Genomic DNA, 25,842 nt, shown 5'->3' on the forward strand with positions numbered 1-25,842 from the left:
ACGAGCTGACTTTACTAATCAACAATTGGCTCTTTCATTAAGAAGGCGGGGCTTCGCGGCCACAATGAGCGTTGCATTTTTCCCCATTCAAAACTATATGAGTGACATATCTTGGGCATTCTAAAGTCTTCGTTATAAATCACCGCTCACTCAGAAAATAATGGAGGGACAAGTTTAATTGAACCTGACAGTAAGCGTCAATATTTAAAGCTGTTTATTTAGACTTACATGATGTAGAACATATTCTAAATGAGGCAATGAGGCAAAGTCCCTCAGTTTTTTGGCTTTTAGTATAAATATTTTAGCCTTAAGGTTATGTGTGCTTCAAAACAACGACAAAATTCGCATTTACAAGATATGAGCATTTAAAACTTACGGTCTCTCACTTCTGCCAATATGAATCAATGATTTTGATGACATCACACTGCACTTCAGCTTCTCATCAAACGTTTTGTCCAATCAAATGCTCTCTAGAGCAGCGCACAGTCTACTCCAGACTTTGGCTCCGGTCCAGCGACGCAATAGCTCAGAGCAGATCATATGCGCGAGTCGGCATGTATTAAACTACACAGCCTCAGCATGATAATGATCAGTATTTTGTTTTAGTAAGAGTTTCATATTGAATCTATGGGGTAATTTATTAGACTGTGGCTGCCATAAGCTTACAAATGCAGCTTTACCGAGCTCAACGCTCTGGCCCGAGCAGATATAAATGCTACGGCACGCTATTGGCTATTCAAAAGAAGTGGGCGGGGCTGTGCGATATGTTCCTGTTTCAGTTAGTCACCACATAGAATAACACGGCATGTTTCAAGGCACTTCAGTGGACCTTTAAGCAAGTTTTTCTTGGCAAGTAGTACAAATTTAAAAATATAGTGAATAACAACAATGCAATTATTAGTTCTGAGACATTAATCACAGACTTCAATCTTGACACAAAACCTTCTGGGAACTGCTCGTGAACTATTATGGAAGTGTCCCTCTACAAAAACTAAAAACACAACAGTGTTTATGTAACAGTGTGTTATAGCTAAAATTCGGCATGCATAATATGCAGCATAATCGAGTCTTATGCTTACGTCACAGGCTGTGAATGGATGAACCGCCAAGGATTGTAGGAGCATGATAATGTTATATGGAGACCATCCAATAAAAAACACCAGCACAATAAAAAATGTTGGTCTAACAGTCTTGTGTCCCTTAGCGCGTGATTTTGTAATCGTCCGAAGCATTCTGTCATAGCAATAACATATGATTACAAACGCAATGAAGAACAGAGCATTTTGAAAATAAGCAATGGCAGATTTCCATTCAACACTGTCATATTCACAGTATATGTTGTCAGATTCTATCACGACTTTGCTATTAAGTGAACCGAGCAGTGCAACCATTCCACTCAGGATCCAAATGATAAAAGTAGCGACTGAAAAGCATCTTGATTTCTCCCAGTCGGACAGAGGATGAACCACTGCCATGTAACGCTGAACAGTCATTAAAGTCAAGAACAACACGCTGCTGTAAAAGCCAACATAGAAGAGAAACTTCACAGCTTTACAGCCAACTTCTCCAAATGTCCAACCCCAGTAGTATGCGGCATGAAACAGAAGTCCAAAAGTGAACAGCAGATTTGATAGAGCTAAATTGAGGAAAAAAACATTGGTCAGGGATCTGAGGTTCCCATAGAGCGCAAGGATGACCAGAACGAGGACGTTACAGATGCAGCTCAACATGACCACTGATATGAAAAGGAGTGGAATCGATGTCTCTTTTACCTCCACCTCTCTGCGACACATCTCGTCTTCATAATTATAGCTATAGTCAAATGTTTTATTCTCATCAGTCATGTTCTGCAGTCGCAAAGTATCCAGATCTGATATGTCCATGCTTGTAATTTTCTGAAATAATTACAAAAAAATTGCAAGTAAGTAAATTAAACACTAAATTTGTGCTAAGAACAACTGGAATAGCATTTTCTTGTAAAACAGACTCCAGGTAATCTTCAAGAATCGTTTTTGACAGTGAATACAGAATTTATTTGTTTTTTTCGCAGGAATTGCTTATAAATTTGATTAATAATTACAAAGAAACGTCAAGTTACAAACTGAACTAAACGTGGAATTTTGAAGTAGAAAAGCTTAAAAAACTTTCAAAAACATATTTTTGACAGTAGAGTATGTGAATAACTCAATGAATACATACATAACTTACCTAAATTTTTTGACCTTGTAAAGCACAGTGATGATCAGAAGTTAGCACAATATCTATCCAGTGCAGATGACCACAATCTCTAGTGTAAAATTAACTGTAATGCCAAAAACTTTGATTATAGATCAACTGTTAGTACCTGAACGTTATGAGAATGCACCCAATCAATGAATTAAAGAGAGCGGAATTATTGTTCTGGTGATTTCTAAATGGTGTTTGTCAGATGCAGGTAAGTAACATACATCCTCCTTCAAACCTCAGACTCTAAACCTTTTAGTCTCCCACGTGCAGAGGAAGCTGAAGTGGCTTTGTGATATTTATACTTTAAGTATTTGCTCTGCTTAATTTTTTTTGTAAAAAGCAATACACCTGCTTTCTCATGAACAAAAGACCCAGATAATGTCAAATGTGTCTACTCTGCATTAATGACAACTCGTTTATTGGTGGGGTTCTTTCATTATGTACTTTGTTAAATTTTTTAATGCAAAAATGAGAACTTCAACAAGCACAAAAAGGAAGTTGAAGAACACAAGAGTCACATGTGATCAATCTTTCTAATAAATAGCAACAGAGTTTGCTATTAAAAGTCATAGCCCTTTGGTTTAACTTCATTTCCTATTGTGTTGAGGGAGGGGGGCGGGGTGGTTTGTATTTGTGTTTGTGTTAAAACATGCCATTCTTTTCTCCTCCTCTTTGTAGCTATCAAAAATCATTCCAAAGCCACTTCATTATTGATTTTCAGCTCAACCGTTCAACTATTCTTAACAGGTACTTGATAACCCTTCTCATGCCTATGTGAAATATCTATACATTTCAACAAATGTGTTCTATATCAGTCATGTCTCTATTTATGTTTTTTCAACAGAATATGAGTGATTCAGCTGATGATACTTCTCCACTAAGCAAGTAAGTGACAGAGATGTTAACATTTTTCCAGTCACAAAAACGTCAAAGTTTTTCTCACTTTTTCATTTTAAAGGGAACCCTGGGTATTAACGCTTGTACGGCTTGATATAATGCAAATGATGTCTCTTACTGAAATATGTAGTTGAAAACCCATGAAATATTTACATTATTTTAAAAAATCCACATCGTTTTATACATATTTTGGACTATTGGGGGCGCCATTATTTCAATGATGTGAAATACTTGCACTCTGTGAGCTACTGCCACTTCCTGTTACACGACTAAAAATAAAATACTGATAAGATTTAATTTTCAGTCAAAGGGCAACAAGAGAAGCGATGTAAGTCTTCACTGCTTTTCCTAGTGATAAGAAGAGGAGAAAAGAACAGGAAGATGCTTGTGGATGAATAAAGCTTTCTAAAGACCTGCGTCTTTGTTCTTTTCACTTTAGCCCTGATGCCTTTGAGGTTTTTAGTAGACCACAGCTACTGAAAGAGCTTACAAATGGCAGAAACAAGACACGCCAGATGCCATCCTGGTGGGATGTAAACATGCCTACGCTTGTCATGACGCTGTAGCTGCTGAAGGAGTTTCTTAGTGTGGATTTCACTTGAAATCGGGGCTGTTTAAACTTCTTATTAGTATTTTAGTTTTTTATTTTCTGAGTTGCGTATTCCGACTTGTGTTGTGGTAAAAATAGCAAGAGGTTGCGCTAGTAGCTCACCGACTGCAACCATTTCATGTCATAATGGTGTCCCCCTATAGTCCAAAATATGTATAAAACTATATAGTTTTTTTTTAAATAATGTAAATATGTCATTCATTTTCTACTACAGTACATATTTCAGCAAGAGACCTAATTTACGTTATATTAAGACATACAAGGTTCCCTTTTAAGTATGTGGAGTGCTCACATACTGTCCATTCACAGCTACAGTGGGAAAAAATATTTGATCCCCTGCTGATTTTGTACGTTTGCCACTGACAAAGAAATTATCAGTCTATTAATTTTAATGGTAGGTTTATTTAAACAGTGAGAGACAGAATAACATGGGTCATACCCATCCACAACCCATTTTCAATGCCCTGGCCCTGATGGTACATGGCCCGTCTATTGTCCTTTTGATGCGGTGCAGTTGTCCTGTCACCTTAGTAGAAAAACACCCCCAAAGCATAATGTTTCCACCTCCGTGTTTGACGGTGGGGATGGTGTTCTTGGGGTCATAGGCAGCATTCCTCCTCCTCCAAACACAGCGAGTGGAGTTGATGCCAAAGATCTAATATTTTTTCCGCATCTTTCACCCAGTTCTCCTTTGAATCATTCAGAGTACATTGGCAAACTTCAGACGGGCCTGTACATGTGCTTTCTTGAGCAGGGTGTCCTTGAGGGTGCTGCAGGATTTCAATCCTTCACGATGTAGTGTTTTATTAATTGTTTTCTTGGTGACTATGGTCCCAGCTGCCTTGAGATCATTGACAGGATCCTCTCTTGTAGTTCTGGGCTGATTCCTCACCGTTCTCATGATCATTGAAACTCCATGTGATGGCCGAGGCCACACATAAATGTATTTGGATTGATTTTGTTTTCATAAGTTGTTTATGTATTGGATGTAATTGTTTATTTTTATTTGTAAATTTGAATTCATTTTTGTATGTTTATTTTTGATTTATTTGTCTAAATATTTATGGTCTATGTTGGGTAATTGGTGCCATCTTGATGTGCGTTAAAGAAGGGCAATGCCATTCCTAATAATTTCTATTCGCTGGAGTGCACGCTGGTGAATAGAAGGTGTAACATCGAGCAAAGACAAATTATGTGTTGTATTTATACGACTTGTGATAGACTTGTGATTTTTGTGTTGTATTAAATTATTTGTGGCTTAAATTTGTTTAATTTGAACAATTTATTGTTACTGTTATTCGTCGGTGATACGGTCTCGGTAATATAGGGGCTGGGTTGTGTTTGTCCATGGAGTTTTGGGTTGGGGATCCCAGTAGTAATATCGGAGCCCTGAAACTCAATGTTTTCTTTATTTGTGTGATTTTCTTTATTTTTTCTGTGTGGCCCAGTGTATGTTTTTAACAAAAAAAAAATGAAAAACAGATAAAGAACTGAATTTTTGCAAACCATGCCTCTTGCTTTTATTGGACGAATCGTGACACTCCACGAGGTGAGATCTTGCATGGAGCCCCAGACCAAGAAGACTGACAGTTAGTTTGTATTTCTTCCATTTGCGAATAATCGCACCAACTGTTGTCACCTTCTCACCAAGCTGCTTGGCAGTGTTCTTATAGCCCATTCCAGCCTTGTGTAGGTCTACAATCTTGTCCCTGACATCCTTGAACAGCTCTTTGGTCTTGGCCATGGTGGAGAGTTTGGAATCTGACCTACTTTTTCAAGTAGGAATGGGCCAAGACTGCAGTAGAGAGTTGACAGAAGCTCTTCTTAGCACTTCCAAGCAGTGTTTGTTGGAGAATAAAAGATTCTGAACCCGATTTGACTTTTTTTGGTTGAATAATTTTGAACATGAATGTTTAGAGCCAATTAGATTTTTTTTTAATTATTCATCAACTTTATGTTCTCATAATCACTCAAATGCCTTTTAATAAGCTTTCTCCAATAGTTTACTATGCCTTTGTTGAAGTGTTTTAATAAAATTTTGTGAACAGTTCCTCAGGAAGTCATTTTGAAGAACATTTTAATAATCTAAAGAACGTTTTGTGAAAGGTTCTTCATGGAATCATAGATGACAAAACTTTAGTTTTTTTGTTTGAACATGAGTCATATTGTTAATTCACATAAATATAGACGGTGTATTGATATATTTTGTTTCTTTGGAAAATTTTTCTGCGTTGTTAATAGCATCCTTTCATTACGTACTTTCAGTTATATTTTTACCTAAAAAAATGAGAACTTCAACCACAAAAAGGAAGAACACTGGTTATAATTTAGAACTTTCTGAAAGCTTTTGCTGCTTGATACAGAGAGGAATCGTCCTACAAAGTGGTGCTTTTTTATTTTTATTCAATGGCTCAAAGTTTTACAGCATATTAACAGTAATAATAACAAAAAAATCCTGCAACGTCTCTATGTACATAATTTACATCATATTTTACAACTCATCGTTTCACTGCAATTGGTAAAAGCACTCGAGTTTTCTCTTAGTACATTGAACCCTGCGACTGATTTTTTGCCAATGTGGCTTGATTGAAATTGAGTTTTTTTTTTTTTTTAAAGACCTTCTCCAGAATCATTTTCAGATGATTCCTAAACTTTACACCAACAAAAACATAAAACACAGGGTTCAAGCAGCAGTGTGAGAAAGCTATCATTCGACAAGCGTAATACGCATAGTCAAGACGTATGCTTACATTACATTGTGTGAATGGATGGAAGGTCAAAGACTTTAGGAACATGACAATGTTATATGGAGCCCAACCGATAAAAAACACAATTGCGATGCAGAATATTAGCCGAACAGTCTTGTGTCTCTTATTAGTCCTTGAGTTTGTAATCGTCCGAAGCATTCTGCCATAGCAATAGCCCATGATTAGAAACGCAATGAAGAAAAAGGCATTTTGAAAATAGGCAATGCCAGATTTCCATTCAACACTGCCATATTCACAGTATTGATTGTCAGATTCCGTCATGACTGTACTATGAAGTGAACCGAGCATTGCAACCGTTCCACTCAGCAGCCAAACGATTAAAGGAGAGAAAGTAAGGCATCTGCATCTCTCCCAGTCGGACAGAGGATGAACCACTGCCATGTAACGCTGAACGGTCATTAGAGTCAAGAACAACACGCTGCTGTAAAAGCCAACATAGAAGAGAAACTTCACAGCTTTACAGCCAACCTCTCCAAATGTCCAACCCCAGATGTAATATGAGGCCCAAAATGGAAGTCCAAAAGTGAACAGCAGATCTGACACAGCTAAATTGAGGATGAAGACGTTGGTCAGGGATCTGAGGCTCTCGTACAGTGCAAGAATGACCAGAACGAGGATGTTACCGATGCAGCTAAACACGACCACTACTGTGAAAAAGATTGGAATAACAATGGATCCGACTTTCACCACCTCCTCTTTGCGACACATCTCATCTTCATAGTTGTCGTTATAGTCATATGTCATATTCTCATCAGTCATGTTGTTCTGCAACAGTAAACAACTTTAGTCAGACTTGATCCAATTTGTCCAGGTTCAGTTCTTTATTCCCTACCGAAGTTTTTTTTGTTGAGGATTAAATCTGCCTTTTCAGACAAAACAACAACAACAAAAACAACAAAAGTTATATTAATCAATTTAGATAAATCCAGTGAGAATATGCTAAATTACTTTATTAAAGATTTTGTTCTTACCTGTTGCTCTTTCTAAATAAATGGGATCAAACCAGCCTGAAATGAAATATATATAACCATCGTCACCACAGCTTTTTGAGCTGACCTTCTCGCAAGTAGACAGCTGATGTGAAATGTGCTGAAGCAGTTTGCGTTCTCTTTTTATAGTGAAAAAGGCATTTTTTCTTCCTCTTTTTTTTTATTTTTTTTTTTATACATGTACACCTGACAAACGTACACAAAAGATCTTTTGTTTGTTATGCAGAAATAAACCATTTAGGTAAGAAAAGATTAAATAAAATACATATAGATAATAATGGAAGAAAACTCATTTTATATTACATTATAATAATATTTAATATTATATTATATAAATACAATTATTAAAATAATATACTGTTAAAGTCAAAAGTTTGCACACACCTTGCAGAATCTGCAAAATTATTTTAGCAAAATGCATGTTATTTTTTATTTAGTACTGACCTGAATAAGATATTTCACATAGAAGACATTACATATAGTATACACACACACATATATATATATATATATATATATATATATATATATATATAAAAACTAAATTTGATAAAAGTGACCCCCTTCAAAAGTTTACATACACTTGATTCTTAATACTGTGTTGTTATGTGAATGATCCACAGCTGTTTTTTTTTTTTTTTTTTTTTTTTTTTTAGTGATTGTCCTAAACTGCCTGCTGTTCTTCAGAAAAATCCACAAATTGTTTGATTTCTCAGCATTTTTGGTGTATTTGAACCCTTTCCAACAATGACTGTAAGATTTTGAGATCCTACTTTGGGACTCATATGCAACAGAAGGTTCAAATGCTCACTGATGCTCCACACATGTAAGCATCTTCTGTAGCTTCTAAATGGCAGTATTAAATGAAAAAAAAAAAATGATATTTAGGAAAAATAAGAAAAATGTACACATCCTCATTCCATTCAAATGTTTACACCCCTGGCTCTCAATGCATGTTTTTCCTTCTGAGTGTTTGAACCTTCTGTAATAGTTGCATTTGAGTGCCTCAGTTGTCCTCAGGGTGAAACGATGGATCTCAAAATCATACAGTCATTGTTGGAAAGGGTTCAAATACACAAAAATGCTGAAAAACCCAATAATTTGTTGGACCTGAAGGATTTAACTGTTCAGGAATCGTGAACTAGGCCTACAATCACTAAACAAAAACACAGCTGTGGATCATTCAGGTAACAACACAGTGGTAAAACTCAAGTGTATGTTAACTTTTGAACGGGGCAATTTTTATCAGTTCAACTATTATTTTCTCTTATGGACTATATGTAAACGTCTTTTATTTGAAATATCTTATTCAGGTCAGAGCTAAATACAAAATAACATGCAGTTTATATGATCCCTCTTATTTTGGTAAAATAATTAACATATTGCAAATTCCGTTATGTATATTTATACATATAATTTCATCATGAATTGCTCTTTTTTAACTTTTATTTCAAACACTCGCATCTACAATGAACTGCTCTTGTTCACGCAACCAAACTTAAGGCGGGGCTATTTTTCGCTGTCCAATAAAAATTACTTTGTCTCTGAAGCCCGCCGTCTATGGCGGAAATTTCTGTCAATCAAGGATAGGGCTTGGTTGTGACCATGTAAACTAAAAGTGGACATTCTCGGATCCTACAAAAGCTCAAGTATGTCAGCTTCCTTTTTTCACTTTCATAACATTTATCACACATTTAACAAACGTCCAGCTGTAATACAAACGTGCTAACCTAAGTCAAAAAGCTCGTTTATCCGGAATAACCATTCTGACATGTCATTCTGCGCGTGACTGTCTGTTTACCCTGAGAATTCTTGACTCAACTTTTATATAGTTGAACTTCTGTTCTTTATTTCTTTCTTTTTTTTTTTTAACCCAGCTTCTATGGCAACAATAGACGCCGTTCCAAAGAACTCGTTCCTTTTCGTTTGAATTCAAACTTTACAGTGAAAGTCAAAGGAAAGCGCGAAGGACGCGGACAATGATGTTTGTTTACATTTTAGAAACAGCTGTTTTTACTGTTGTGCGCACTACACTACAGTAAATATGCGCATTATTGTTTCTCCCAAAGGTCTTTCATCTTTTCCACTCTGAGGGTTCAGATGTCATGTGTGACAATTGTGCAACTTGATATTTATAATTCTTGGTAGGACATACAATCATGCAATCTATGTTAGTACGTTATATATAAAAATAAAACCGTCTGGAAAGTTTCTGTTATTGTTCTTAGTATTTGTGTTCCTCAGAATCGTCACTAAACCAGCTGTTAAAATAAATTAGAGAAGTAGGTCATATCATGTTTAAAATGATATTTAGCTTGCAATTGGTACCATTTTAGTAGTTTCTTCATATCCTTTATCACCAGATATTGCATCTCGGCTTTAACAGATGCCCAGTTTACTACAGATCTTCAGGCCAGCTGTATTTAAACGTTCATTGTAGTTTTTGTTCTGCTGTCATTGCTATCATTTAATGAGAAAATAGACATTTTGGTTTTAACTATTATTATGTGTATGCTAAAGCTTTGTTTGTCAACAGAAGGCAATACTGGGATCCTTATTTGTGACCCTGGACCAGAAAACCAGTCATAAGGGTGCATTTTTTTAAGATTGAGGTTTATAAATTATCTGAAAGCTGAAAAAATAAGCTTTCCATTGATGTATGGTTTGTGAGGATAGGACAGTATTTAATCGAGATGCATCTATTTGAAAATCTGTAATCTGAGAGTGCGAAAAAATCGAAATATTGCGAAAATCACCTTTAAACCTGTCCAAATTAAGTTCTTGCAATGCATATTACCAATAAAAACTTATGTTTTGATATATTAATGGTAGGAAATTTACAAAATATCTTCACGGAACACAATCTTTACTTAATATCCAAATGATTTTTGGCATAATTTTTATTTATTTATATATGTTTGATCATTTTGACCCATACAGTGTATTTTTTTGGCTTTTGTGGTCCAGGGTCACAATTCAAGCAATGACCCATATTATAGTCGATAACCAATATAATCTGCAATATTATTAATCTGTACTACACTGATAATTAATCATTCATGCGTTGAAATGCTAATCCAGAACATTTAAAACATTATGGGTTGGTTTCACAGACAGGGCTTAGACTAAACCAGGATTAGGCCATAGTTCGATTAGGACATTAAAGGAATTTTTATAAACATGCCTTAGTAAAAACATCACTGGTGTGCATCTTAAGACAAAGCAAGAGCACTGACATATTTCGAGACTAACTAGTGCAAGTTTCTTTCAGTTGAAACAGCTCAGATTTACATTTAGTCTGGGACTAGGTTTAAGCTTCGTCTGTGAAACTGGGCTATAATGTACAATCAGACTTATTATAATCACTAATAGTGATGTTTGACTTAAAGGAGTAGTTCACCCAAATGGGTGCCGTCAGAATGAGAGTCCAAAGAGCTGATAAAAGCATCACAATAATCCACAAGTAATCCACATGACTCCAGTTCGTCAATTAACATGATGTGAAACAAAAAGCTGTGTGTTTGTAAGAAACAAATCCATTATTAAGACAATATCTCTATACATATATAATATTGTCACTGATCTTTCACTCAGCAGACTACAGATGACCTCTTGACCCCGTTGGCAGGAAGCTAGTCAGACCATGGCCGCTGGTGCTGCAGTCGTGGAGGGTCAGATCCAACGGATTATCAGAGATCTGCACGGTACGGATGTATTTTGGCCCTCATGAGAGGGGCAAAGCTATTGTTTAGAGAGTAAAAAGAGACACACTGGTCGACAGCGGAGCACGTGCAATTGGCATTCGCAGGGAGCTGGCTTTCAAAATGGGGGAAAGAGTAATGCAAAACGAAAGAGACCTGCGTGACAGAGTTCATCCCTCATGTGCGCCGTTTCAGTTCCTGAGGTGGATGAAAGGCACGTAGAGTAAATATAACCCAAATGGGCTAAAGAAGGAGAAAAAAACACTTGTTAATGCTTTGAAAATTGACTATGAAATTGAGGTTTTGTTGTCTGTGATTATTGTTAATTACAGTGCTTTGATCTGTAATTGTTAAAATGTGCATTTACATATCTTTGATTGTCTTATTTGCCAATTCTGATGGTCTTTTCTTACAGATGCTGTATCAGAACTGACAAAGGAGTATAAGGAGAACGGCGAGCCCATTACAGATGACAGCTCCAACCTGCACAAGTTCTCCTACAAACTGGAGTACCTGCTTCAGGTTAGAGACACATAGACACCGAAAAAAGTCATAAATGGGCTCCCAAACGTCTTGTGAGATTGATCAAATTAGTATGCATATGCCGATCAACCGTTGAGCTAAAACAAGGATTTTAAACTTTACTGTGATGTGTGGGTTTAAAAGAAAAAAAAGTTTAGAAATGCTTCACAAAATAAGGCCTTAAAATGGTTCTAAGTCAGAAAATTAAATGTTGTACGCATTGGGAGATAATAATATCTCTCTCAGTAATTTTGTTTTCCAAGACAAATATCTAAACATCCTTAAGTCAAGAAACATTTAATTGAGATGCAAATCTAAAACTGAGCCTTAAGTAAGTTTAGAAGAACTACTCAAGCCTTAAGCCTTTTTTTGGTAAAATTAATTAAAAAGTTATGGAGATTGGTTGGAAGTTGTGTTTCAGTCGTAGACATTTACACTACCAGTCAAAAGTTTATAATGATTTTTAATGTTTTTTAAAGACATCTCTTCTACTCACCAAGCCAGCATTTATTTAATTCCGAAATTCAGCAAAAGCAGTAATATTGTGAAATAGTTTTACTATTTAAAATAACTGCTTTCTATTTGAATATATTTTAAAATATAGTTTATTTTTGTAATCAAAGCAATTTTTTAGCATTATTACTCCAGTCTTCATTGTCACATGATCCTTCAGCAACCTTTCTAATATATTGAATTGCTTTTCAAGAAGCATTTATTATTATTATTATTATTATCAGTATTTAAAACAGTTGAGTACCTTGTTTTAGGATTCTTTGATAAATAGAAAGCTCCAAAGATCAGTATTTATCTGAAATTAAAAGCTTTTGTAACATTATATGCTATACCATTCAAAAGCTTGGAGTTTTTTGGGGAAAGAAGTGTATTTTTATTTAGCAAGGATGCTTTAAATTGATCAAAAGTGATTTTAAAGACATTTATAATTACAAAAGATTAAAATTTTAAATAAATGCTGTTCTTCTGAACTGTCTTTTTAACAACAACAACAAAAAAAAAAACTACTCTGCTGTTTTCAACATAATAATAATAATATTAATACATTTTTGAGCAGCAAATCAGAATATTAGAATGGTTTCTGAAGGATCATGTGACTGGAGTAATGATACTAAAAAATCAGCTTTGAAATCACAGGAATAAATTACATTTTAAAATATATTCAAACAGAAAGCTGTTATTTTAAATCGTAAAAATATTTCGAAATTTTACGTTTTTTGTTGTACTTTGGATTAAATAAATGCAGGCTGGCTGAGCAGAAGAACCTTTAAAAAAAAAAAACCTTACTGTTCAAAAACTTTTGACTGGCAGTGTACATTTTAAGAACATATGTGACCCTGGACCACAAAACCAGTCATAAGGGTCAGTTTGTTGAAATGGAGATTTATACATAATCTGAAAGCTGAATCAATAAGATTTCCATTGATGTATGGTTTGTTAGGACAATATTTGGCTGAGATACAACTATTTGAAAATCTAGAATCTGAGAGTGCAAAAAAAAATCTAAATATTAAGAAAATCGTCTTTGAAGCTGTCCAAATGAAGTTCTTAGCAATGCATATTACTAATCAAAATTGAGTTTTGATAATTATGGTAGGAAATTTATAAAATATCTTCATGTAACATGATGTTAATATCCGAATGATTTTTAGTATAAAAGAAAATGTGATAAATTTGACCCATACAATGTATTTTTCTACTTAAGACTGGTTTTGTGGTCCAGGGTCACATATTATGTTCCCTTTAATTGATTTCTTAAAATTTCTTTACTTGATTCTACAAAGGTCCTAAAGTCTTACATTTACCTTCATAAACCTGTTACGAATCATTGAAGTGACATTTTTCCACTGAGATTTGGCAGCAAAAGTGGTTTACTTGTATTTCTTCTGCTTTAATTTTCACGTATTATCAACATGCAGTGAAAGACTGATGTGTTTAGTCACATAATGGGAAACCCTTGCTTTGATTAATCACAGGAGATGCATGTTAATATCAGGTGTAAATGACAGTTGTTTTTGCCGACCACTTGGGATCTGATCGCCCGCGGCGAATGCTAATACCAAGTGTGAAGCAGGCCATATGGATGCACTCAAAATCCCTAATCGTGCACGATGAGATCTCATGCTGTCCCCAAAGGACTGGAAACTTTACCATTTAAACTTTGAGTCCATTTTTAAGATGTTTCCCAGTAATTTATCTGAAGTGTTATGTTATTGTTATGTTGCTCAGTTCGACCAGAAGGAGAAAACAACATTTCTGGGATCCAGGAAGGACTACTGGGAATATTTCTGCGACTGCCTAGCCAAAATCAAAGGAGCAAATGATGGAATCCGCTTTGTTAAATCAATTCCAGAGGTAAACATCTGTCTCGTTCACTTCTAGTATGCATCTGAGGAGTATTGTCCTGTGTGACATGCTAAATATCACATCTAAAACCTTTTAAACAACATTTTAAATGTCTAACTCACCCCTTAATTTTTTATTAGAACTAAATAGGTTTATTATTATTATTATTATTATTATTATTATTATTAACAATATAACATAATGTAGGTGTATGAAAATAGGAATATATAAAACATAAAAAAAGTACTTTATTATATATAATATACTATACTACATTATATTACTGTATAATTTGGATATTTCATATGTTAATGAAATAATACAATTATAATATTTCTTAATAATTCATAAATGTAAATAAATAATATAATGTATAATGTAATATAGTAATACTATTTAATAATAATAATACTTATTATTCATTTATATAATAATGCCATAATGTACGTGTATGAAAATAGAAATGTATAATATGAATTTTATATTACTGTATATTAAGAGTATTTGAAATATTATTGAAATAATTATGATAATATAATAATATTAATACATTTAAATACCAATTTATAATGTGATATTATAATAATAATAATAATAATAATAATGGTTAATAATTATTGTTGTTAATAATAAAGAAATAACATAATTTAGGTGTATGAAATATGAAAATATAATATGAATTTTATATTACTGTATAATATGGACATATTATTAACATATCAATTAAATAATGATAATATAATAATATTTATTAATAATAATTCATAAGTGTAAATACCAATCTATAGAGTAATATAATAATAATGTTAATAATAACAATAATAATATATAATATGAAATTATTATATTATAATATTTATTAATAATAATTCATAAATGTAAATTCTATTCTAATTTCTAATTTCTAATGTAATATATTAATGCTATTTAATAATAATAATAATAATAACGTAATGTAGGTGTATAAAAATAGAAATGTATAATATGAATATTATATAACTGTATAATAGGAACATTTCAAATATTATTGAAATAATTATGATAATATAATAATAATTATTAATAATAATTCATATTTGTAAATACATAATATAAATTATAATGTAATATAGTAATACTATTTAATAGTAATACTTATTATTATTATTATTAATAATAATAATAATAATAATAATAATACCATAATGTAGGTGTATGAAAATAGAAATGTATAATATGAATATTATATTACTGTATAATATGAATATTTTAAATATTGAAATATTTATGATAATATTATAATATTTATTAATAATAATTCAAAAATCTAAATACCAATTTATAATGTAATATAATAATAATAATATTATTCATAATTATTATTAATAATAACAACAATAACATAATTTAGGTATATGAAAATAGGAATATATAATATGAATTAATATTACTGTATAATATGGACATTTGACATAATGAAATAATAATGATAATATAATATTTATTAATAATAATTCCTAAATGTAAATGCCAATTTATAGTGTAATATAATATACTATTAATAATAACAATTATTCATAATAATAACAAAAACAATAGCATAATTTAGGTGTATGAAAATAGGAATATATAATATGAATATAACATATAATGTAAAATAATGATAATATAATAAGATTTATTAATAAGAATTCATAAATATAAATACAATTTATAATGTAATATAATAAATAATAATATTGCTAATAATAAACATTTAAAAACCTTGAAAAGTAGCTTCTCCAAGCATGTCACATAGTAAAAACAACATTAACAATAAAAACATTACGGTAACACTTTACAATAAGGTTCATTAGTTAAACATTAGTTAATGTACTAACTAACATGAACTAACCATGAGCAATACATTTGTTACTGTATTTACTAATCTTCATTAACGTTAGTTTACGGAAATACAGTTGTTCATTGTTTGTTCATGTTAGTTCATGCTGCATTAACTAATGTTACCAAGATTTTAATAATGTATTAGTAAATGTTGAAATTAACATTAACAAAGTTTATTAAATGCTGTATAAGTGCAGTTCATTATTAGTTCATGTTAACTAATGTGGTTAACTAATGTTAACTAAGGAACCTTATTACCAACATTACAAATTAATGCAAATACATAAACATAATAAATATTCACATTCACGTATCATTAAAATTAACTAAATAGCAAAACTTAAAAACTTATACTTCTACTATTTTATCATTCATATATAATTCTGGTCATCATTTATTGTTTATATTCATTATTCTTTTGCTTGCATATGCATGAAAGTGGTACATGTCCATGTTAACTACCTCTTTTTTATTCTCTTACTAAGATAACTCTAACCAAAACATCTCTTACACCTCTTACCAAAATATGTCCATAGACACACACCTTTTGTTCAAACAAGCGTTCCTATCGGATTTGTACAGTTCCGTTTTCTCACTAGAAATACAAGACACTTTAGATGCCATTGATTAGGTTGTTCCCTGTTACCCACATGATACGCTGAATTTAAATGCCATGTTCTTTATTTAAAAGGACCACTTCCACATGTCCACTATTTGATATTGTCCGCAGTCAGATTTGTTTTTGTATTGTCTTGACACCCATACAGCGGTGAGCAGCTTCCTTCTCTTGTGGTGTGGTTTCGGTGGCATATAGGCTGAATTCTGGGAATTTGTAACAGTGGCTAAATTATTCAGCTTTAACCAAGTTACTTGTTATAGTCTCTGTGTGTGGGCATGTCTAAATATGGGTATTTAAATATGCCACACAGAAAAAGTCAAACATCAATCAATTTAAAAGAATGAAAATCCTGTCGAGCATTAATTATAGTATTAAAAAGTCCTTTGCCATAAATATTAAGCATCCACCCAAAACATCCTAGCAGCCACTTGCAACACCTTGGCATCTTTTAATATTTTAGTAGTGTCACTGTACATACTTGAGTGTCAGTGAAAGCTTTGTTCTTTTTCTTTATCTTAGCTGAAGACGTCTCTGGGTAAAGGCAGAGCATTTATCCGTTACTCGCTCGTGCATCAGCGGCTGGCTGACACACTCCAGCAGTGCCTCATGAACCACAGGGTCACCAGGTAACACTTCACTGTCGCCTCACCTGTCATGGCTCTCATCTTTCTTCATAAACATGGAATTTAGTATTTAGACCCTTAGACAGTCCTTTGATTATTTGAGTTCCAAATATTACATGAAAAATGTTGTTCTTTTGATATTATTCGAAAGAACAATATTGATATTGTTTGTGAAAAATATTAATATATGTGACCCATAATAGCCACCAATACATTGGGTCAAAACTATCGATTTTTCTGTTTTATCGATGTTCCATGATAATATTTTGTAAATTTTCTACTGTAAATATATCAAAACCCAGTTTTTGATTAGTAATATGCATTGCTAAGAACTTCATTTTGACAACTTTAAAGGCGATTTTCTCAATATTTGGGATGTTTTCGCACCCTCAGATTCTAGATTTTTGAATAGTTGTATGTCGATCAAATATTGTCCTATTCTAACAAACTATAAACCAATGGAAAGCTTATTTATTCAACTTTCAAATGCTGCTAAATATCATCACAAATTGACCCTTATGACTGGTTTTGTGGTTCAGGGTCACATATATTATAGATTTTATAATAATACAGTGCTTTTGGTAAAGTCTGAAATCATTATGATTTTAATTTTTGATAAAGTCAAGGCTACATTTATGCGCTCAAAATATAGTAAAAACAGTAATATTTTAAAATAATATTACAATTTGAAAAAAATGATTTCTGTTGTAATGTATTTTAAAATTTTATTTATTTTTGTGATGCAAAGCTGAATTTCCAGCATCGTTACTCTAGACTTCAGTGTCACATGGTCCTTCAGAAATAATTTCAAGCAACATTTCTTATTATTATCAATGTTGAAAACAGTTGTGTTGCTTAATTATGCAGAAGCCATTGAAATGTTTGGGTTATATATGTGTTTTTTTTTTAATAGAAATTAATGCATTTATTCAGCACTTATGCATTAAAGTGATCAAAAGTGACAAAAAACATTTGTAATGTTACAGAAGATTCTATTTCAAATAGGTTATGTTTTTTAAACTTTATAATTCATCAAAGAATCCTGACAAAAAGTAGCAAAGTTGAGTGGAAGACTGGAGTAATGATGCTGAAAATTTAGCTTTGCATTACAGGAATAAATTACATTTTAAAATATATTCAAATAGAAAACCGCTATTTCAAATTGTAATAATATTTCACAATATTACTTTGTATTGCATTTATGATCCAATATTTGAAGCCTTTGTGAGCATTAGAAACTTAATTTAAAAATTGGATTTAAAAATCCAAATGTTTCCACATTTTTGTCAAGTATTTTATACAATATGGACATTTGAAATATAAATCCAATAATAATAGTTACGATTATGAAAATAAACTTGTATGGTGTATGACAAATATGAATATATAGTAATGATTTACAAAAGTTTTACAGAATTTAAATAAATGTAATAAAAATCTACTAATACCGCAATTTTAAAAGTAGCCACCTAAAATGCTTAAGAAATTTGCATTATGAAATCAAGAAAAACATATGTATATGTAATTTGTATATATTCTGCAATGTGCGCACTGCAATTAAATATGTTACTTTATTAATGTTACTTTATTAATCATTTAAAAAGTTAATTTAATCTTTTAAAAAATATTTTTTATAGAAATAAGGTTAATCATTTCATCAAATGACCTTTGGAATTCAACATTTGTATGTTAAAAATGAGCAAAAACACAAATTTCTGTGATTATGGAGAAATTACACCTAAATTAGGGTCGTGCCATCAGCGTAGAGGCATGATTATCTACATCGATTTCCGTGATCACCATCTAAGCCAAAAAAGGCAAAGACATGTACATAAGCTGCCATTTCCACATTCCTATTAGCAGTATTTTACAACACACAGCTTAATTCAGTAAAAACAATACCGAGAGTGCTTCCCTCACAAAGTTTTACTTCTTGAAATTGGCTTCCTTGTTTTAAGAAACACTATTACTTTTTACTCCAGGTTAATGGGTCTCTGCTATGCATGCGATTATGAGCTTAATATGAGCTTCCTTTTTTTTTAACACTGATCGATTGTCAAAAAATTTGTCAATACATGAGAATGATAACCCACGTCAATTGTGTACATTGTAATTTGCTATTGTATGTGTGTGTATGTGTGTGTGTATATATATATATATATATATATATATATATATATATATATACACACACACACACACACACATACAAACTTATATGATAGCAAATTACAATGCAAATTAAAAAAGCTTCCCAGTTCATATGTGTCTACTATGCACTTAAAGTATGTACTATGCTGGTAATGCTGAAGTACATACATTGTTCGTACGACACCAGATGGATTTTGAAACATAAAATCTTACTGCAGACCATCTTTCTGTATGCTGTGTGTATTTGCATGTAGGTACATAAATCTAGCAAGCTAAAACTGTTGTGCAAGAGGTTGTTGTAGGTCACATTAGCCAAAAGTGCTTACATTAATGAATATACATTTTGAAATGCTTTTGAAAAACTGTTTCTGTGGGTTTTAAATGGGTTTTAAACAAGTCTTAATTTGCTTTTCCTTTTAAGGTCTTAAAGAAATGAATATTTATTTTCAAACTTTTAAGCATTTACACCGAGTACATATGGAAACGTATTAAAAAGTGTTACATTTACCTTCATAAAAACCTGCAGAAACCCTGAATGTAATAAGATTAGGAGCGCCTTATTTTTTTTTTTTTCTAAAGAACTAGACTAGCTTTTCCAATGCCTTTTTTACTGTTTTTTTTTTTTCTGTAGTGACTGGTATAATTCCCGTAGTCCATTTCTCAAACCCCATCTCAGTGTGGACATCATTAATTACCTCTATGAGCTGAATGATGTTCAGTTTGATGTGGCATCCAGGGGTCATGACCTTGATTCAGAATGGCCCACTTTTGCAAGGTAAGAGTGGACTGTAATTTTTGTAATTTATAATATAATTAGAACATCAAAAATAGATTAAGACAAACACATTGGCACATGAGTAATGCTATTAATTTATAGTCCATTTGCCAGTCCACTTGTCAAGACTGGTAGTAGTGTGTGTGAATGCATTTGAAAAATCTGATTGATGTTCAGTTAAGTTAATTTTAAAAATGCATCACAGGAGGACACTGGGAATGACTAGCTCACCCAGTCATATGTGGAAACCACCAAGTCGTAGCTCCAGCATCAACAGTCTGGCCAGCACATACTCACAGGTACCAGCACACCTTTAGATGGACACTTACACTACTGTTTTACATCCAGTAGATGGCAGTGTTTGTTTCAAATCTGCACAGTTTTAACTTAAAGGAATCTCTTCTGTCTTTCTATGTATATTCTCTTTCACAAACTTTCTGTCAAACCTTGCAGCAGGCCCATGAGTTCCCTGGGAGTCCAGACTTTGGACCTGGGCTTTTATCAGACATGTCTGTGCAAAACTGTAGTGGACTAAATGATTCTTCCATCAGTGCAATGGACGAACTCCGTCTGGAGATGGACCAGTCTGAATTAAAGCAAAGAGAGCTTCTCAACCAGGTTCAGCAGTTAGGCGGTGAGGCAGGTGAACTCCGCAGGGTTGTGGTAGAACTCCAAAGGCAGCTGGACGTGTCTCTAGCTGCCCAAGGTAACCATCAAGAGCTCCAGCGGAACCTGGAAGTGCTAGCTGAGAGCGAAAGAGCACTATCTCGTGAACTGGAGGTCTTGAGAGAACGCGAGACCATGAGAGGGACCTCTTATAAGGACCTCCAAGACATGTTGGCAGCAGCAGAGCGGAAAAATGAAGAGCTGATGGCAAGACTAGATGGAGTATTGGATGAGAAAGGCCAGAGAGCGGCCAGTGACTTCAACTCTGCCCAGAAGATTCATGAGCTGTTAAATGAATTGAAAGAGGCTGAGAAAGGAAGGATGGAAGCTCTGTCAGAAGGAGAAGAAAGGAGGAGACAGGCAGAACAGCTAACTGAGAAAGTCAGAATGAAGGATGAAGCACTCAAAGAGGCTGAGGTGAAAATGTCAGCTTGGATGGAGAAGGGTGAAAAACTACAAACAAGGGCAGAAGAGCACCGTAATGTCATGGACAAACTTCAAGGGGCACTTGCAGTGCGAGAGAAAGAGTCCAGCAACTTGCAGAAGCAATTGCAAGATCTTCAGCACTCTCTGGAATCTATGGACAAGCAGGCCAAAGTGGAAAAGAAGGAAATGCAAGAGGGTAAAGACGAGGTTGAGAAGAAGATGAGTGGTCTGCAAGATCAGTTGCAAACATTTCGGACACAGCTGAAGGCTAAGGAGTCCAATCTTCTCTCCAGTACCAAGAGAGTCCAGTTTTTGGAGAAGGAATTGGAGAAGCTTAAAAGCGACAACCAGCATCTGAAAGAAACCATATCTGAATTGGAAAACAACGCCAAAGAGCAGACCAAGAAAATTGGAGAATACAAAGACAGCTGTGCCAATCTAATGGAGGAAAACAGCAAACTTCTCCAGATGGTGAACAAGAATGAAGAAACCAAGAAGGAGTTGCTTGAAAACAAATCTTCCCTGGAGAGCGAGCTGGCTGGATTGAAGGCCTCGGAGAAGCAGTTGCGAGCACAAATTGATGATGCCAAAGTGACTGTGGATGAACGCGAGCAGCGGCTCAGAGAGGAGAACAGAAGTCTCGATGAAAAACTGCATAAGGCCAACATGCAGTTGGAGGAATATGAAAGTTCAGTTCGTCAACTGAAACTGGAGAACAAGGACCTCATGGAGGTTCAGGTCACTCTTAAAGCATCTCTCACAACCATGCAAGAGGAGATACGAAATATCAACAGCCAGATTGCTGAACTTGAGAAGAGTCTTGGAGCTGCGAGATGCAATGAGGCAAACTTGACCGCCCAGCTTAAAGATAAGGATTCCCAACTGGAGGATCGGGAGAGGCTCTGCGAGGAGCTCCAGGGAAGGGTGGAAGAACTTGAAGGTCGGGAGAGGGATTTGGAGATGGAGAAGTCCAAGGCAGAAAGAGCCTTTGTTAAACAAACAGAGATGATTAAGAATCTTGAGACCCAGAGGACAACTGCGGAAAGAGTCCAACTTGAGCAGAGTTCATGCCATGCTAAAGAAACCCAAGAGATGGCCTCAAAAGTGACTCTCCTAGAAGATCAACTTGGACTGAGTGTGAAAGAGGTTTCTAGGTTTCAAGAGGAGGTGATTGATCTCAGGGCTAAACTTCACAGTGCTGTGGAGGAAAAGGACAAAACCCAGGCAAGGCTGGAAGTCACAGAGGCTTCCTGTGCAGAACTACGAACCTTAACTGAGAAGTTGAAGAAGCAGGCAGAGGAGCATAATCGACTGCATGTGAAGGAGCTGCTGCAGTCTAGCGAACGAGTAGATGCCATAACTTTGCAACTGAATCAGGAGATGTCCACATGCAAGAAAACATCTGCCGAGCTCACTTCAGCCCAAGAGGAGCTTGCAGAGCTCAAGACCCAGAATGAAAGGTTGGTTCTGGAGAATGCCGAGACTCGAGATAGTCTCCATCGGGTAAACACAGAGATGGCAGAGTTGGGAATGACAATTTGCAAGCTCACCGCAGAGCGGGAAGAAGCCCGTAATCAATGGGCCGCTGAAGCTGCTCAAATCCAGGAGCTTCAACAACAGGGAGTGAAGGAAACGGAGCGGCTTAATGCCAGCTTGGTGGCTCTTCACCAAGAAAACTCTAGTCTGCGAGAAGAGCTCCAGCAGATGGAGAATCTTTCAGAAACTATGCTGGAGCTAAAGGAGTTGCTGGACAAAACTGAGGGTGAAAGGGACGCTGCTCGAGAAGAGATTACCGCAGTGAAATTTCAGATGAGCACCGAGAGCATGACTCTCAAAAAACAGATAAAGGTAAAACGAGTTCAAGAATTATCAATCATTATCACTTTGAATCTATTCTGTCAAATACTTACGCTGCGTTCATGTCATGGTAGAATTACTATAATTACAAGTTGACAACTCTACTCTGTACAAGCTCTCTGAAACAATTTGTTTCTATGGTAATATTCATAATGCAAAAATGCATCAAATGTATCAAACTTTCCTAAAAAAAAATGCACATTTTACAGTTGATGTCAAAAGTATACATACATCTTGCAGATTTGTACCAAAATAAAAGGGAACATACAAAATGCATGTTAGTTTTTATTTAGTACTGACCTGAGTAAGATATTTCACATAAGATATTCATACATAGTCCACAAGAGAAAACAATAGTTGAATTTATAAATGTCCCCATTCATATGCTTGATTCTCAATACTGTGTTGTTACCTGAATGATCCAAAGCTTTTTTGTTTGTTTGTTTAGTGATAGTTTGTTCTTTGTTTGTCCTGAACAGAACTGCCCGCTGTTCTGTTCTTCAGGTCCCTCAAATTCTTGGTTTTCAGCATTTTTGTGTGTTACAGTCCATACAGTCCAACAATGACTGTATGATTTTGAGATCCATCTTTTCACACAGAGGACAACTACCGGACTCATATGCAGCTATTACAGAAGGTTCAAATGCTCACTGATGCCTCATAAGGAAAAACGATGCATTAAGTAAAACTTAGAATATAGATGTGTACATTTTTTTGCCTAAATATTATATTTTGTCATATAGTACTGCCCTTTAGAAGCTGCAGAAGATACTTGCATGTTTTCCAGAAGACAAAATAAGTTCAATTCATCCTGATCTTCAAATAGAAAAAGTTTTCACCCCCGGGGTCTTAATGCATCATGTTTTCTACTAGAGCATCAGTGAGCGTTTTAGTGATTACTTTCTGTAGTAGTTGCATATGAGTCCCTCAGTCGTCCTCAATGCGAAAAGATGGATCTCAAAATCATACAGACATTGTTGTAAAGAGGTCAAATACACAAAATACTGAAAAACCAAAGAAGGATTTTAACTGTTCAGTATTACTAACAAAAAACATACAAAAAAAAAACAGCTGTGGATCATTCAGGTAACAACACAGTGTAAGGAATCGAGCATATGTAAACTTTTGAACAAGGTAATTTTTATAAATTGAACTATTATTTTCTCTTGTGGACTATATGTTAATGTCTTTTATGTGAAATATCTTATTCAGGTCAGTACTGAATAAAAAATAGCATGCGTTTTGTATGATCCCTCTCTTTTCGGTCAAATAAATAAGATTCTGCAAGGTGTATGTAAACTTTTGATCTCAACTGTATGTAACATACAGTACATACATCTATCACAGCCATTGTGTTTTTTTTTAATGTAAAATAGTTACTATTTAATGCTTTTTTTAAATACTATATATATAATTTCTTGATATAATTATTGCTATTTTTTAACCTAGAGCCTTGCTGAAGAGATTGAGGGTTTGAAAACTCAGCTAGACTTACAGTTGAAGAAGACATCTGAGCTGGAGACCAAATCATCAGAGTTAGAGGTATGTAAATGTTGAGCCAGGGGAGGATAGATTAACATCACTTTTAATACCTTCATTTCAGTGATCTACATGATCATCAGATACCTTTTGCATACCAGCATGCGAATGATTAATATTCATCTCTGTTGGCTGATAACACTGATATTAGTAGGTGATGAATGTCTGATCTCTCGCTGCTCCTTTTGTTCTCATTCGCTGGAGACCCGCTGCGCGAGACAGTGGAACAGAAGACGAGATTGGGGTTAATTGCCAGACAGTGATGAATGATTTGCTTCTGATTTAGTCTATAATTAGGAACAGTGCAGACTGTTACCTGCAGATATTTGTCAATTAGAGTACAAGTGCCACTGTAATTATTTTCTAAAATAATGCTGCTCCAATTGTGCAGCGTGATTTTTGTAAGCGTTGCCATAGCTAAAAAAGATTACTTATGGCACATTTTTGTTCACGTTAACACATTGTTAAAGCTTTTTTTTATTTACGTTTTTAACTTGGACAAAATAACTGTACAGTGCATTTGTCAGTGTATCCAAATGTGTGATGTTTCTGTGCACAGATTGTGTTCGTGCATTGCATTTGGCTGTTTGTTTGCGTGTTTAGGCAGTAAATATTGAATACTCTCGTCTGATTGAGGAGAAGGACTCTCACATCACCGACTGTGAGACTCTGATGCGCGAGAGAGAGAGTGAGACGCAGCAACTGCAAGGAAGTGTATCAAGGTGAGCGTTCAAAAACACAATAAAAGGGTTAATGCGGCACAGATAATGCATCTGCATGTGTAAAAGCCATCACTAATGGATTTCCAAATGCATCTTCATAAGGATTTCGTGGACTCTGGATGAGATTCAGTTTTAGCAATTATTGGTTAGGATGTATTTGTATGCGTTATTATGAACATCTATTTTCTTGTTCTCTTGCGCTTAGTACCAAAGAGGCTCTTAGTGAGGTAGAGAAAGAGAAGGAGGAACTGAAGCAGAAATTGGATCAGGTGTTGACAGAGGCTCAGAATCAGCATCTTCGCATGTCTGCCGAGCTGGAGGATCTGGGCCAAACCAAAGTAAATCTGGAGGAACGGCTCATTGAACTTATTAGGTTTGTATGTCGCTTTGCACTTCAGGGTTAACTTCTTTTTGCTTGCCTAAAAACAAGGGTATTTTATTTCAGTTTATAATTGGCTAGCGTGTTTCATGATTATAGGTTAGGTTTTAACTTTATTCAGTTTTCCTATCATGTCTAGTCACGTCTAGTT

General features: G+C 34.3%; 3 protein-coding genes across 3 annotated transcripts; 1 reads left to right on the forward strand and 2 right to left on the reverse strand.

Moving 5' to 3' along the window:
* Positions 1-911: 911 nt before the first annotated feature.
* LOC141290640 (chemokine XC receptor 1-like) lies at positions 912-1,844 on the reverse strand. Its single transcript, XM_073822747.1, has one exon. It carries the CDS (start codon positions 1,842-1,844, stop codon positions 912-914), a length of 933 nt encoding a protein of 310 aa, XP_073678848.1.
* Positions 1,845-6,149: 4,305 nt separating this feature from the next.
* Positions 6,150-7,568, reverse strand: LOC141290831 (chemokine XC receptor 1-like). The gene is made up of 2 exons (XM_073822959.1): positions 7,473-7,568; positions 6,150-7,364 (listed from the first exon to the last, which is right to left on the reverse strand). Exon 2 carries the CDS (start codon positions 7,258-7,260, stop codon positions 6,274-6,276), a length of 987 nt encoding a protein of 328 aa, XP_073679060.1. The 5' UTR covers positions 7,261-7,364; positions 7,473-7,568; the 3' UTR covers positions 6,150-6,273.
* A 1,514-nt stretch (positions 7,569-9,082) lies between these two features.
* Positions 9,083-25,716, forward strand: LOC141290641 (FYVE and coiled-coil domain-containing protein 1-like). The gene is made up of 11 exons (XM_073822748.1): positions 9,083-9,139; positions 11,085-11,194; positions 11,607-11,713; positions 13,955-14,080; positions 17,073-17,179; positions 19,959-20,102; positions 20,308-20,401; positions 20,556-23,042; positions 24,501-24,593; positions 25,194-25,312; positions 25,518-25,716. Exons 2-11 carry the CDS (start codon positions 11,134-11,136, stop codon positions 25,714-25,716), a joined length of 3,537 nt encoding a protein of 1,178 aa, XP_073678849.1. The 5' UTR covers positions 9,083-9,139; positions 11,085-11,133.
* The last annotated feature ends 126 nt before the right edge of the window (positions 25,717-25,842 follow it).

The sequence above is a fragment of the Garra rufa genome, chromosome 18 (assembly GCF_049309525.1).
Source record: "Garra rufa chromosome 18, GarRuf1.0, whole genome shotgun sequence".
Lineage (NCBI taxonomy): Eukaryota > Metazoa > Chordata > Actinopteri > Cypriniformes > Cyprinidae > Garra > Garra rufa.